A 15869-nucleotide genomic window follows, 5' to 3' on the forward strand; every position below is an offset into this window, starting at 1 on the left:
TAAACAGGAGGGCAGAAGAGTGACTTAGATGGTAAACTACCTACATTTGGCTTGTAGAATAGAAGACCTGCTTCTGTCTGGCAGACAGAAGGTGTGAGAAGATAATAGCAGTTTTCAAATATCTGAAGGGCTGTTGTAAAAATGGGCTTAGAATAATTTTGTTTGACCTCTAAGGGTAGATCCAGTAACAACAGTAAAATGAGAAGAGATTAAAGTTTATGAATAAAAAAGCATCCTTATAATCAGAGCTATTTAAAATTGTGATTAAGCTACTTTAGTAGGGAGAAGGCTAGAAAAAGAATCATTCAGAGCCTGAATGACCATTCATTGGTGGTGTCTTGGGCAAGTATGGGCTGATTAGAAAGTCACTTCCAACTCCTAGATTCTGAATGTTTGTATTTCTGAGAATTTAAGGTTAAATAATAGTAATATGAAGATAGCAAAAGAGTTGGTATTTAGGGTTTATCCTCTATAGTACAATTTGTACCTATTACTAACAATTTCATGATTACTATCAATTTAGTGGAATATTTGTGAGTAATTAAGGGGATATAGGGACTATTAGAAAGTATCAATATTTTTTAAAATTGAAAAAGTCTAAATCTAATAAATCTAGAAGTTTAATAAGAAAGTGTACGAGTTTTCACAAAGTTTTCTTTAAGAGTATGAAAAAGAGTAAATTGTGGGCTAGGCCAGAGCTTTTTAAACTTTTCCCATTCACAACTCCTTTTTGCCCAAGAAATTTATATGTGATCTCAGGTATAAAGGTATATAAAATAGGTATACAAATTAAACATTTACTAAAAATAAATCATAAAGAAATTAATTTTTAAATAATTTTTTGATATACATATAATTTTACCTTTCACTAAAGATGGCAGCAAATTTGCATACTAATGAGATGGTTGAGCTTGTTTATTTTTATATGAGGAATAAAATTTTTGTGGAATATTTGATCTTTTACTGTTGTCAAATTTTTCATGACCCTCAGATTTATATAAAATCATGACCCACATTTTAAGAAGCTTTGGGCTAGACTAAATTATTCAATATTTCGCCAACTCTTTCCAGATGTTATGAAAGTAATTGGGTAAATATTTTCCTTTTTAAGTAATTTAAGCAATTCTAATATTTAACTGATGATGTTATTATTCAGTATTCAAGCTAAGAATGTTGGATGATGAAGAAGAATAGGTCACACCTACATAGTTTTTTAAGGTCTGCAAAGAGCTTTACAAATATCTCATTTGATCCTCACAACAACCCTCAAAGGTAGGTGTTAAGATTATACCCATTTTGCGGTTGATGAGACTGAGGCAGACAGATTTGTACAGTTAGTAACTCCCTAGGGTCAGATTTCAAATCAGGTCTTTTGACTCTAGGTTCTCTACTGTGCCATCAAGCTACTCTGACTTTTACCAGGAATAACTAAACACATATAGAAATTTCTGTCAATTAAGCATTTATAAACTTGATTAGTAACAACTTAATTATAGCCCTATTGTTGGCTTAAGAATATGCTGTGAGGATCAAATAAGATGTTGGAAAGAACGTTGCAAATGCTAAGCACTATAAAAATCTTAGCTATAATTATTATAATTATTGTTAGGAAAAGAAAGACAATTTAAAAAAATTAATACAAGAAATCTGGAAAATTTAATTGGAATCTCAGAAGTGCTGAAGTATGCAAATGAGGATCCATGGATTTAAGTATCATTACATTGACTCATCCACAAATGCTGAGATAGTCTAGAGTTTTAAAAATAACATAATGAGTCACTATGGATGGAGGTGTCAACATTTAGCAAACTGGCAGCAATGAACTTGAACATGCTGAATCATTAGCTGACACATGAACTATGGCTGTCATTAAGTGCTTGTAGGTTCACTTTGGCTTCATTCTTACCAGAGGAAAATATTTTTCCCAGATTGTTGCATTTATGTGAACAAAATTTAAAGATATCTTCACAGGCTGATATATCAGAAACATGTCATTTATTGCAGTCTCACACACAATGTATTCCCTTCTACGGTGTTCAAGGAAACTCCCTGCTCTGATTCTACGTGTAACCCACAGAAGCAGTTATGCATTGTAAAGACAAGTTAAAATCAATTTAAGAACTTAAGTCAGGGGGTAGTGGCAGAAAATGCTTTGGAAAATTATAAGCATTCAGGTGAAACCTACAAAATATAATTCTCATCAACTCTTCTCCCCCTTATTGCTTTTTTGGGTGGATATCACAAACAGAAACGTGGATCCGTTCATTTGACTTAATATGTTAGTGTCTATTTAAAAAATTACACATTTCATTAGATTTAGTAGAAACTTACTAGATTCTAACCTTTTTCTATAGGCTAAACATTGATAATGATTGTTTTATTAATGATATTGGCAGGTGGAGAGAAAGAGAGAGAGAGAGAGAGAGAGAGAGAGAGAGAGAGAGAGAGAGAGAGAGAGACTGACTTTTTTATTCTAGGAGTCTTTTTTGGGTGGTCTGCACATTATGACTGGGATGGCAGAAAGTGGCAATGATAAGTTTATTAGACATCTTGAAAGGTTTTTATGTTAAAGTTACTCAGGTGAAATAATATACAGAATGGAACATTTGAATTTCCATATTTCTAAATTCCTTCTCAGATGCATTTATTACAGATATATAAGATTTTCATATTAGTGAGCCAAGGGGTGTTAACATTTCAGAGACTCCACTGTTAAATTTGTAAAATGACCAAAGAATAATCAGAAACAATGGCCACATATTATAATAAATATTCAATGTATTCTAAGGAAAGTCCATCACATAGAATTAAAATTTATCTATTATTCTACTTTGAGAGAGGAAGAGAGGGATAAGGAGAGGGAGAAGAAGAAAGAGGGAAAAGAAGAGGAGTGGGGAGGGAGGGAGAGAGGCAGAGGAAAGGGAAGAAGGGGGAGGGATGTAAACCTTTTAAAGAAATAAAAACTGAAAAGTCTGAAAGATTTTTAGGGCTTACCAATCTTCAGCAGAGTACCCATAATCCTCAGGCTCAGGGAAATGGCTTCATAGAGAGCAAAAGGAAGAATAGAAAAAGAGGGAAAATAATCACAGAAAGGCTAAAAAAAAAAGGAGAGCATGAATAGAAGTTTTGAAAGATGACTATTAAAGTTAAAGAAGAGAATGTTTAGTAAATTTCAAAAGAATGGCTGTTAATAATAACAAATAAATCAAGATGAAATATAATAACTAATTGGTAGTCTTAAACATGCAGGGTTAATAAGTGTAGTTGTTAACAACCAAGAAGTTGTTTATATATATTTAAAATATACATAAATTTTATGTATATTTAAAATACAAGTAATTTCTATAAACTATACACATAAATACATACACATGAAAATCTATACAAATTTACATGGACAAATGCAAATAGTTGGATTTCTGAATTTGTTGATAGCTAATGTCAATCATATAAATAATGCAGTCAAGATAAAGCAAAGATATATCAATGAGGCATAAACATGTATTATCATTTCCTCATTCTTTTTTGAGGAAGTTATTTTCAAGACCCTAGAGTGTTATATGTGAGATAAATTAACTACTCATATCTAGCATAAAGCAATGATATTAATACAGTTCTATTTTGTCATAAATTAACATTTGAAACCAAATTACCAGTCCAAATATTTCCACTGTAGCAGTAATTTACTACAAAAAACCTTTAGCCTCAAATACTTAATGTGTCCAAAGTACCTCAATTATTCTCATAGATAACATGTACTAGTGAAGTTAACTATTTGATTAATTTCTTCAGCAAATATTTACTTTTGAACAGAGTATATAGCATGAAGATACAGTCTCTGTAATATCAAATATTTAATTTCAAGTTTTGTGATTAAACATGACTCAACATTTTTCATCCCATGACATGAACAGTGGGGAGATGTCACAGAATTTAAAAAACAAACATATCAGTTTTTAGAAATACAAATTTAAAATATTCTGAATCAAAGAAAATATAAGGCAAAGATTCTGGTTCAAAATCTCATTTGATTTTGCTTAATGGTACTTTAGATGATTCTGGAGGGAAGGAATTTGGTTCTTTAAGAAGTAGATGGCTGGGATGCAGCTCTATCTCCCATATCTAACATCTGGGCCACATTAGCCCACATTAGATAAGAAGTTCCTTATCATGTTCTCATCTCCCAAGATCCCTATCTTAGTGACCTCCTCTTCCATGATTATCTTACCTTTCCTCTTCAATACAAACTTAACCAGCTGTCATCATTCATCCTCCCCTATTTGGAGTCTATTAGCACATTCCCTAAATATTGTCATTTAAATTCTGCTCCTACAAATGCCCTCTGCTCTTCTGTCTCCTGACTGGACCAATCCAAAGCCCTGAATTATCGCTTACTATTCACTTTCTCTATTGCTGCTAAAAACCTAAAACCAAGTCACAAAGCCATGCTTAACTGGCTCATTACAAATTCCTGCTAGCTAGCTTCCTAATGGACCTTTACTGATGTTTATGGTCCATGTCCTTTTTTCTTTTTCTTTTTATTCAACCATTTCAATTTGCCCAGCACACTTTCAATAAACTCATTTTGTTCAAAAGCCACGTTTCCACACCCTCCCAATCTTGATGTTCCTTCTATTCCTGGCCACTCCTTGACTTAGGTGAGCAAATCCAGGTCAACAGACAAAAAGGCATATTTTCTTCCACAGAGAAACAGAAGGCCAGGGTAGAAATGATGGGATCTGTATGGGAAATGATAGCTTCTTCTCAGAATTCATGATTGAAAAGGAAAGGAAGGTTAGATAGAGTCTGACAAGCAACCTAGTATTTAGGAGAGCAGAGTCCAAAAAGATTAAAAAAACCTAATGCTTAAAATTTTCTGGAAGTCATCTATTAGGGTTGAGGGCAGCAGAATGGATGGGAAGCTCTTAGGAACAAAATTCTGGTCAGACATGGTAAGGCATGTTTGTAATTCCTGTTGGGTGATAAGACTGGGGATGGTGGGTCACAGGTTGGGAAGTTCTGAGCTGTCACAGGGATAATATGTGATTTTCTGCCCTAGATCCAGAGCTAACAAAGAAATGCATATGGATTTGGAAGGAGAGTAGGTAAATGGACAGGAGGAGAGGAAGGAAGGAAGGCAGGAAGGAAGGCAGGAAGGAAGGAAGGAGGAAGGAAGGCAGGAAGGAAGGAAGGAAGGAAGGAAGGAAGGAAGGAGCCCATATTTTTTAAAAGCCCATATTGGCAACAATGCTAAAAGAGAGAGGACTGATATTTGGCTTCGATGGAACAAAAATATAATAGCCAATGGATAAAAGTCAGCTCCTCAAGTTTCATTTTGGGATTGGAGAGAACAAAAATGGCTTCTAGGGAAATGAAACCCAAGGTAACTCTAGAAGTAATAGGTTAACAGCTAACTACCCTCAAGAAGTTCAGTGATCAAGTTAGATAAATACAATCCCAGGGTACCAAAAAACAAAAACAAACAAAAAAATGGCAGAAGTTTAAGTATTTAAATGTCAGGGAATCCTGGAAGATTTTGGAGAATGGAAGAAAAACTGAAGGATTCAAGAAGGGAAAAGTATTTTTTAAAAATGGGCCAGTGAATCTGATGTCACTTTCCATCACTGTGCCACAATGGAGAGAGAATTGGTCCTGGACTTAGGAAAACATGAGTTCAATACTAGCCTCAGACACTTACTAGCTTTGTGCCCTTTGACAAGTCATTTAAGCTCCATGTCTGTTTTCTCAACTGTAAAATAGGGCTAATAATAGTTCTTACCTCCCAGAGTTGTTTGTAAAGGAGAAAGGAGATATTTTTATAGAGCTCCTGGCATTTAGAAGCCACTTTATATATGCTAGGCCCCTTGTTATTAGACAAAATTCTATAATATATTATTAAAGAGACAGTGAGAAAACATTTACAATAGGAAGCAGTGATCACAAAAGGACAACATGGCTTTATTCAGAAGAGGCCATGCAGGACTAAATTCATATTCCTTTCAATACTTGGAGAAATTGATATTTGCCATGATTTTAGGCTAGGATTTGAGGAAGGCATTCATGTTAGTCATGTCTTGGGGACACTATATGTGGGTTACCTGGGTGCACTCAGACCCAAGGAGGAATCAGTAATGATTCATTATCAGCTCAGAAGCAGATGTCTAATGGGCTATGTCCAAGGGTTTGTGTTTGGCCCTCTTCCACTTAGTATTTTAATCAATGATTTGATTGAATCTATAAAGATCACCTTCATGAAATTGGCAGATAACATGAAGCTGGGAAAGATAGGTAAATGCTAGAATCGGGTCCACAGAACAGAACATTGGGCCAAATTAAGAAATATTAAATTTTACAGGAACAAAAACAGTTTTTCATCTACCTAGTTTTCAATTCTATGACTAGAGGGGATTGGATGATGGTCAGTTCAACTGATGATACCAGATTTAATGGTCTACAAACATAATGTGTGGGTCATTTCATAGGATAACCATAAAATGTTAGCCACATCATCAAGCCAAGGAGCAGGGAATCAGTTAAATTCAACAAACATTGTGTCTTCTTGGAGCAAGATGTAATGCTAATCCCAATGGCATACTAAGGTCAGTTCTGGCTATATTTTAGGAAGGTCACTATTTAAGCCCATGTATCTAAAAACAATCACACAAAAGAATTTTCTGGAAGTCATCTATTAGGGTTGAGGGCAGCAGAATGGATGGGAAGCTCTTAGGAACAAAATTCTGGTCAGACATGGTAAGGCATGTTTGTAATTCCTGTTGGGTGATAAGACTGGGGATGGTGGGTCACAGGTTGGGAAGTTCTGAGCTGTCACAGGGATAATATGTGATTTTCTGCCCTAGATCCAGAGCTAACAAAGAAATGCATATGGATTTGGAAGGAGAGTAGGTAAATGGACAGGAGGAGAGGAAGGAAGGAAGGAAGGAAGGAAGGAAGGAAGGAAGGAAGGAAGGAAGGAAGGAAGGAAGGAAGGAAGGAAGGAAGGAAGGAAGGAAGGAGCCCATATTTTTTAAAAGCCCATATTGGCAACAATGCTAAAAGAGAGAGGACTGATATTTGGCTTCGATGGAACAAAAATATAATAGCCAATGGATAAAAGTCAGCTCCTCAAGTTTCATTTTGGGATTGGAGAGAACAAAAATGGCTTCTAGGGAAATGAAACCCAAGGTAACTCTAGAAGTAATAGGTTAACAGCTAACTACCCTCAAGAAGTTCAGTGATCAAGTTAGATAAATACAATCCCAGGGTACCAAAAAACAAAAACAAACAAAAAAATGGCAGAAGTTTAAGTATTTAAATGTCAGGGAATCCTGGAAGATTTTGGAGAATGGAAGAAAAACTGAAGGATTCAAGAAGGGAAAAGTATTTTTTAAAAATGGGCCAGTGAATCTGATGTCACTTTCCATCACTGTGCCACAATGGAGAGAGAGTTGGTCCTGGACTTAGGAAAACATGAGTTCAATACTAGCCTCAGACACTTACTAGCTTTGTGCCCTTTGACAAGTCATTTAAGCTCCATGTCTGTTTTCTCAACTGTAAAATAGGGCTAATAATAGTTCTTACGTCCCAGAATTGTTTGTAAAGGAGAAAGGAGATATTTTTATAGAGCTCCTGGCATTTAGAAGCCACTTTATATATGCTAGGCCCCTTGTTATTAGACAAAATTCTATAATATATTATTAAAGAGACAGCGAGAAAACATTTACAATAGGAAGCAGTGATCACAAAAGGACAACATGGCTTTATTCAGAAGAGGCCATGCAGGACTAAATTCATATTCCTTTCAATACTTGGAGAAATTGATATTTGCCATGATTTTAGGCTAGGATTTGAGGAAGGCATTCATGTTAGTCATGTCTTGGGGACACTATATGTGGGTTACCTGGGTGCACTCAGACCCAAGGAGGAATCAGTAATGATTCATTATCAGCTCAGAAGCAGATGTCTAATGGGCTATGTCCAAGGGTTTGTGTTTGGCCCTCTTCCACTTAGTATTTTAATCAATGATTTGATTGAATCTATAAAGATCACCTTCATGAAATTGGCAGATAACATGAAGCTGGGAAAGATAGGTAAATGCTAGAATCGGGTCCACAGAACAGAACATTGGGCCAAATTAAGAAATATTAAATTTTATAGGAACAAAAACAGTTTTTCATCTACCTAGTTTTCAATTCTATGACTAGAGGGGATTGGATGATGGTCAGTTCAACTGAAGATACCAGATTTAATGGTCTACAAACATAATGTGTGGGTCATTTCATAGGATAGCCATAAAATGTTAGCCACATCATCAAGCCAAGGAGCAGGGAATCAGTTAAATTCAACAAACATTGTGTCTTCTTGGAGCAAGATGTAATGCTAATCCCAATGGCATACTAAGGTCAGTTCTGGCTATATTTTAGGAAGGTCACTATTTAAGCCCATGTATCTAAAAACAATCACACAAAAGAATTGTCTACACTTGGTCTCTGGTTCTAGGGAGTAGAAGCAATGGATGGAAATCATGAAGAAGTAAATGTCAGCTTTCTGTTAGAAAAGGCTAAAATTAGGGAAATTATTCTCCCTGTCAGAGCCATCCCAACGTGGGCTGTCCTAGAAAGTAGTGGGGATCACCCCTCCAGAAAGTCCATGACATATTATTTGTCAGGTATACTAAACCAGGGGTTCTTGCTCCCAACTGGGTCGGCCTGAGGTCCCTTTTAACTCTGCTTTAACAAGCAGCTTCCCCCTTTGGTTTGTATAATGCTACATTATCCCAGAGCTCTTCCTTCTGTCCTTGAGGACACAAGAGTCCTCCTTAAGGTGGTTTCCAGCTGCTCTTCCCTTCTAGAGTTTCTTCTTTAAGAATATTAAACACTGATCAGCAGGATGACTTCAGAAAGGCCTGGAAAGATGATGATATAAACTGATATTAAGTGAACTGAATAGAATCAAAAGATCCTTGTACAAGGTAACAGTAAGATTATGTGATGATCAACTGTGATGGATGTGGCTCTTTTCAATAATGAGGTGACTCAGGACAATTCAAAGAGACTTGTTATAGAGAGAGCCATTGGTATCTAGAGAAAGGACTATGGTAATTTCATAGTAATTTCATTTTTTAATTGTTGTTTGCTTGCTTTTTGTTTTCTTTCTCATATTTTTTCCTTTTTGATCTGCTTTTTCTCATGGAGCATAAGTATGTTTCGAAAAATTGCATTATTTTAACATATATTTATTTAACATATATTAGATTACTTGCCATCTAGGGAAGGAGGTGGGGGGAAGGAAAGGAGAAAAATTTGGAACACAAGATTTTGCAAGAATGAAAATCGAAAACTGTATTTGCATATATTTTGATAATAAAAATAATTATATTTAAAAAAGAATGTTGTTATAGTAATTTTATTTCAATTATCCTTTCTTTATTATATCATCCTGATCTTATTATCTAACTCTCTATCCCCCACTGCCATTAAAATTTTCCATTTAGATATCCTGCTGCCACTTCAAATTCAACATATCCAAAATTAAGCTTACCATTACTTCTCTCTCATTGATTCTCCCAGTCTTAGGCAAAAGATCTCAGTTTGTTTCCTTAGTACTCATATTCAGTCTACAGATTCTGCCAATTTTCCTTCTCTTTCCACCCTAATTTATCTCTTTACTCCCTCATGCCACGGATACTCTGAGGACTTTTAATTAAACTCCTTGCCTCAAGTTTCTCTTCCTCCTCAAAGCTAAAATACACAAAACTGCCAAATTAATTTCCCTAAATCACTGATTTAGTCATTTACTTGCTCAAAAATCTTTCCTGGCAGCCCATCTGAATGAGATTCCAACTCCTAAAGCTGCATTTATGCCAGTCCATAGCTATTGTGCAGTCTTCTTCTGTGAGGTTACCTACTATGACCATAATTTGTGGCTTTTTCTTTCCATTTCTTTATCTTGGCTCATGTCATTTTTCTTCCCACTTGCACCATCTATCCTTTTCCCTTTTTATTTCCTTTCTAAATCCTTAGATTTAGAATCTAAGCTACATAATCTAAAATCTAAAAGCTACATAAACTTCAGGATACAGCTCAAAATCCAACTCCTTCAAGAAGCCTTCTCAGACAAATCCAGTCTCTCCTTATCACTAAATAAATGCTTAACTGCATCCTTCCTTTGACAATCATGTACTACTGTTTTGGGGAGCTTATACTTTGTCTTTTCACATGCATGTGTCTTATCTCCTTAACCAGACTGTAAATTCTTTGAAGGCAGACACCTGATTTTTTTGGTATTCCATACATCACTAAGACCAGAATATATAGCAGGCACTCAAGAAATATCCTTGGTTGCTTCACTTTAAGTAATTACAAGAGATTAGCAAGATCCAGATCCTTTTATCATTAAAGACTGTCCTCTAAAAGCCCAGAACTGCAGGTTCCTTATTGATAAAAATTAAAAGCATCCTGTTCTGGGCAGTTCAGCCAATGCAGATATGCCCAGAGCTAAGAGAATGTGTTAACATGTTCCTCCTGTTAAGCAGATAACTGTCACAAATGGAAAATGGCCAGGAGCTCTGAAAAAATCCTAGGAAATTCAAATTGAAACAGTCAATATTTAGATAAGCATGCTTAATAATATTTGAATGTAGTGACAAAAGTACATACATACTAATGTGATTGTATTATTTTAACTTTTATTTTAACTTGCATATCACAGTTATAAGAAAAATATTAGAGAACAATTAAATATGTGCTGTTAGCAATTTCATTTTTGTGGAAAATGCATTAGCAAGTAGGTCATTTGCAAAATACATCTCAATTATTCTGACTTGAAGAAGAATGGGCCCACGCAATCAGAAATGGGACCTCAATGTACTTAGTGGTAATTACCCAAAGAGTGAGGCTGGCACCAAAAGCAGAATTAATCATTCTATAAGGGTGTCTTGAAATTTTAAACCTTTTAAATACTAAAAAGCATCAGAATTTTTAACAGTTTACAAAATGTTACTGAAATGAGGAAAAATTAAATTCGTACACATGAAGACATTTCACTTTACTAAAAAATTCTTTTTTAAAATCAGTTGATCTCAGTGTGTAGTTTAGTTTTGTATTAGCACCTTACTGATCTCCCCATCATGTACCAGTGTGTTCTTTGTGGTTCATGACCTTATTTATTACTCCTCAAAGATATAATAAAAAAAATCATCTCACTACATTTTGCTCTTATTATTGCATTTGGCTTCTTGACTGGACTTTCCGTCTCCAACACATCGGTCTGAGCTTTCCTCTGCTCAAAAACCCTTAAGGTTTTCAGGAAAAGATGTCAAATGCTAAGCAGGAATAAATTGAAGGCCTTCCTCAGTCTGACAGAACCTTATTTCAATTATATTTAATATAACATTTCTTAGATGCTTTCTACTTTGGCAAGGCACGGTGCTAGACTATGTAAACAATTAAAGTAAATAAACAATTAAAAAATGACAATGTCTACCCTTGACAGGTTTGTAGTTCATTGTGGGAATATAAGGCTACAGAGGAGCCTTTGGAGAAGGGAAGAAAGAATAGTTTCAGTCAGGGAAGTCTTCCTAGTGAAGATGGTTTAGAATTAGGAGAATATTGTCGTATAGAGTATATTCTACCAATCAGGCAATAAGAACACTTTGTATGAAAAACACAGAGAGATAAGATGGAAATATTAAGTTTGGAGAATATCTGTTACCTTCTTTGGCTGGAACATAGAGTTTTGTTTGTTTGTTTGTTTGTTTTCAACAGAAGTGACATGAAATAAGGCTAGAAAATATATGTTGTAGTCAGTTTATGAATACAGAATTAACAAACTGGTAAAGTATCCACTCCAATTTGCCAAAATGATAGCATTATCTGCCAGCTAATTATGTATCTGAAGAGAATTTTAAAAATTGCTTATGTTCTTTTGAAACACACATTATATATGTAATATTTTACTGTATTTTTAAAAAGCTCATATTTAAATCTATGTGAATATAAAAAAAGTCTTAGCTATTAAATATTAATAGTATGTCAAAATTATATGATTATCTAATACTTCTCTTAATAGACACTTTTATTTAACAAATTTCAGATTTTTCCGATTGTGATTAAATTATTTCATTAATTTTATAAGCATGAAGTGAAAAAAATCATAATCATTACCATGAAAAAATGTAAATACACTTCAGTTAATTTTGAAATGTTATTTGGATGGATTTGATACCTCAAAAGTGATAATTTTGGTGAAGCAAGTCAGCTACATTAATTAATACCTAAAGAAACAATTCTCTAGTTGTACATAATATAATTTATTTCCAGATATGCTCTTACCACTGAATCTCACCACATCAAGGATGATAAAATTTAGGAACACAACTTGTTCCATTCACATTTTAATAATTTAATTTCTGAAGAGGTTTATCTGAATTGTTAGAAATTTTGAATTATAGAACAATCCAAAGAAATGTAGCAATATATTTTAAAATATAATAAATATATTAAAATAATTTTCCTGATATTTCAAATGACAAAACTACATTTATCATCGGGTTTCAAATTCTTTTACTCCTGGCTGAAATTGATTTTTGCCTAGGTAAAAGCAATTTTCTTACTTATGAAAAATGTCGGGAGTGTTGCCATAAAGCTCCAAGAGGAAATCAATAGGAAGTAGTTGGTTCTAAACATATAATTGGGGTACAGAGACTTGGCAAAATGCAAGGTTATGTCAGTGACATTTTGCTATCTCTTGGAGACAAGTTCCATCTTTACTCAGCTCTCCCATACAGGGTATGCAAGGAGCACTTTAGCTATTCCTGTTGCTATAATGCTGAATATATTTAGGTCCACAAGTATTAACAGAACCAAGAACCCATCTTCAAGTTTAACTACATAGCAAGATGATGCTCCTGATAAAACCTCGACAGAAATGTATTTGACAATAAGTGCATTTGACTATCAAGTTAAATTTACTCAAAGAAATGTAAGTGTGCTAACTAGATCTTTAGAGAATCAGACAATGGTTAGTATTTCAAAGGGTAACTTTGCTCCAAATCCAAACTCAGAGCTTGTGTATGCAGCGGGAAAATAATTATTAGTGACATTTTTGTAGGGTTCATTGTCCAAATACATAGGAAATATATTTATATTTCTACTTGGTCCCTTTAAATGAACACTGCTCTTATTATATAATTTTAAATATTGATTAATTGCTATCTGTGTATTTGTATGTACACATGTGCATATTAGGGGAAAAGACTGAATGAATGTGATCATGTGTGAATATGAGAATAGAATGTCTAGGGAGTTTATTTTCTTTTAAACACAGTAAATAACAATTGGAATTAAGAAAATTTTACAAGAGTGGTCTAACTAAAAGCTGGACCATAATCAGAAAATACACTATTCCTCCTTTCTTTCTAGCAAAGGAATTTTTGTATAATTTTGTATTATTTATATAATTTGTATATTTTTTGTATTTGTATAATTAATTCTTTGGTATTATTCTGCATTTATCAAAAAAGCAGTATCTCTTACAGTTTAGATAAACATACTTGGAAAAAAAGAATAAAATCCCTCCCCCTAGGACCATTGAAAGGTCCTGAAGGCCATTTAAAACCTGATCAAGATTTAATCTTGGGTGAAAACACAGAAGGGACAAGTGAGGAAGGGACTCTTCTCAATGGACAATAAAATCATTTAAATCTGAAAACTATTCAAATTGTTCAAATTGTAGCTGATAATAAATGCAAGATATTCTCTGCTCTTACAACAAGATACTTGAAAGCCTACTACTACTTCAAAAGATGAGCTGTGGTCTTCAGAAAATCCTAGTAGACAGCACTGGGGAGGATAACTCCAAAAAAAGATCTGAGAGCCCAAATACTAAGATTAAAAACGGAGTGTAGCTATGCAGAAAAGGAAAACAGACAACAGACAATCCAATTAAAGTGACTTTCAATTAAAAAAAAAATAGGGTGAGCTTATTAAGAATAATACTAATTAAAGGAAAATTCACCTTCAATCTATGCTTACAGAGAAAATAAACAAGCAAAGTTAAGCTGAGAATTTAAATTGAACATATGTGGAACAATCTTTTATTGGGACAAATAACAAAAGAAAAACAACTTACCCATAAGCAATTCCGGCAATTGTACATTTCTTAAACTGCATCACGTTGCAAGTCAGGGTACCAGTTTTGTCAGAAAATATGTATTTGACCTAAACAAATGTTTAGAAATTCACATGAATATTCCAAAGGTTACTATCAATCTTGTCCATTAAATGATAAAAGTATGAAGAGAGAAAACTAATTTACTTCCTGTTTTGCTTTTTACTAGCAACTCAATAAAATTTACAAATTTTTTATTATGGTTTAGTTTAGTACAGTAATTTTACTATATTACAATGATTTACTAGCAATCAAGAAACTGACTTGTTTCTACTTATCTCAGAGTAGCTCAATTACACTTCAATATACTTTATAGCAAGCTTCACATGATTACCGAATGAAAATAAATATACAGTGGAAGCCGTTCAAATTATACCATTTATAGTAATGAATGACAAAAATATGTAAAAAAAATAGTATTGCTTATTGTTCACAAAGAACTAAAGTGCTTATCAGGGTCTCCCAAGGTGGCATATAATGAACTAAAAATGTGTAGTACTTACGAAAGTAATGTCAAACAATAATTGATTTCCTCAAACAAATATAACTATTATTAAACATAAAGTTGGTAAATGTTAATAGTATACAGGAACAGTTCTTCCTTTTATACTGCCATGAACAAACCTTAGAGTGTTGTTAGAGTTTTAAATCTAAGTAGGAAGCAACTATTGATCTAAGAGATTGCTTTATATTGATATTTGATATATTTATATTGATCTAAGAGATTGCTTTATATTAATCATTATAAGATCTCAAGTAACATCACTCACTTAGTAAGCATTTATTAAGTGCCTACTATGTTCTAGATACTGTGCTAAGCACTAGGGATAGAGAGAGAGGAAAAAAATAAATCCTGCCCTCAAGGAGCTCATAATCTAATGGAGGAGACAACACTATATATCAACTTCTCCATTTATAATTTAAAAAAACCTAATAACAATCATAAGATCATTGGATCTTATTCAAAGCATCATAGATTTGGAATTAAAAGGAGCCTGAGAGATTGTCTAGTACAACTTTGACATTTATTAGGATGCTGAGAATGTAAATGAACTAAGACCATATAGTTATTAAGAGCTAGGGATTATTTATAGATAATAAATATTAGTAGTAAAATCCCTTTGCCTACTTAATAATTTTCTCTTGAGAGCATACATTTCTTTTATTATTATTATTATTATTATTATTATTATTATTATTATTATTATTATTATTATTATAGCTTTTATATACAAAACATATGCATGGGTAATTTTTCAATATTGACCCTTGCAAAATCTTTTGTTTCAACTTTTCCCCTCCTTCCCTCCACCTCTCCCCTAGATGGCAGGTAGTCCCATAAAGAGCATAAATTTCTTTAGAGAACTCTCCTCCTACAATGGCATCCTTCTCTCGGTTAAATAACCTATCTAGGATTCCCTAAATTGGCCAGAAACCTGACTCTCATCCAGAGGTATTTCATTTACCTGGCCAAGTTCTTCATTGAGATTGGATGTCCGAGCCATAGCAGAAGTGTCTGTAGGTTCATAATGCATATCTAGATCCTAAACATCAAACAAAAAGTGAATGTACACTTATAAACCAGGTATTTTCAGTCAGTTAATAACATTTATTGAACTCTTGTGACATAGGTAAAAATTAGGAAAACAAAGAAAGGCAAAAAACATTCACTGCTCTTAAGAAGGCTAATAGGAATATAGTCT

The 15869-nt window shown here is 33.7% G+C and overlaps 1 protein-coding gene across 2 annotated transcripts in view; it reads right to left on the reverse strand.

The window, feature by feature from the left end:
- The window catches only part of ATP8A1 (ATPase phospholipid transporting 8A1), a 256720-nt gene that overhangs the window by 151224 nt on the left and 89627 nt on the right, over nucleotides 1-15869 (reverse strand). For both annotated transcript variants that reach the window (XM_051966099.1, XM_051966098.1), the window contains exons 13-15: nucleotides 15633-15710; nucleotides 14128-14216; nucleotides 2995-3039 (exon numbers count right to left, since the gene is read on the reverse strand). In XM_051966099.1, coding sequence (XP_051822059.1) covers nucleotides 2995-3039; nucleotides 14128-14216; nucleotides 15633-15710 — 212 coding nt within the window. The remainder of the gene's footprint in view (nucleotides 1-2994; nucleotides 3040-14127; nucleotides 14217-15632; nucleotides 15711-15869) is intronic.

The sequence above is a fragment of the Antechinus flavipes genome, chromosome 6 (assembly GCF_016432865.1).
Source record: "Antechinus flavipes isolate AdamAnt ecotype Samford, QLD, Australia chromosome 6, AdamAnt_v2, whole genome shotgun sequence".
Lineage (NCBI taxonomy): Eukaryota > Metazoa > Chordata > Mammalia > Dasyuromorphia > Dasyuridae > Antechinus > Antechinus flavipes.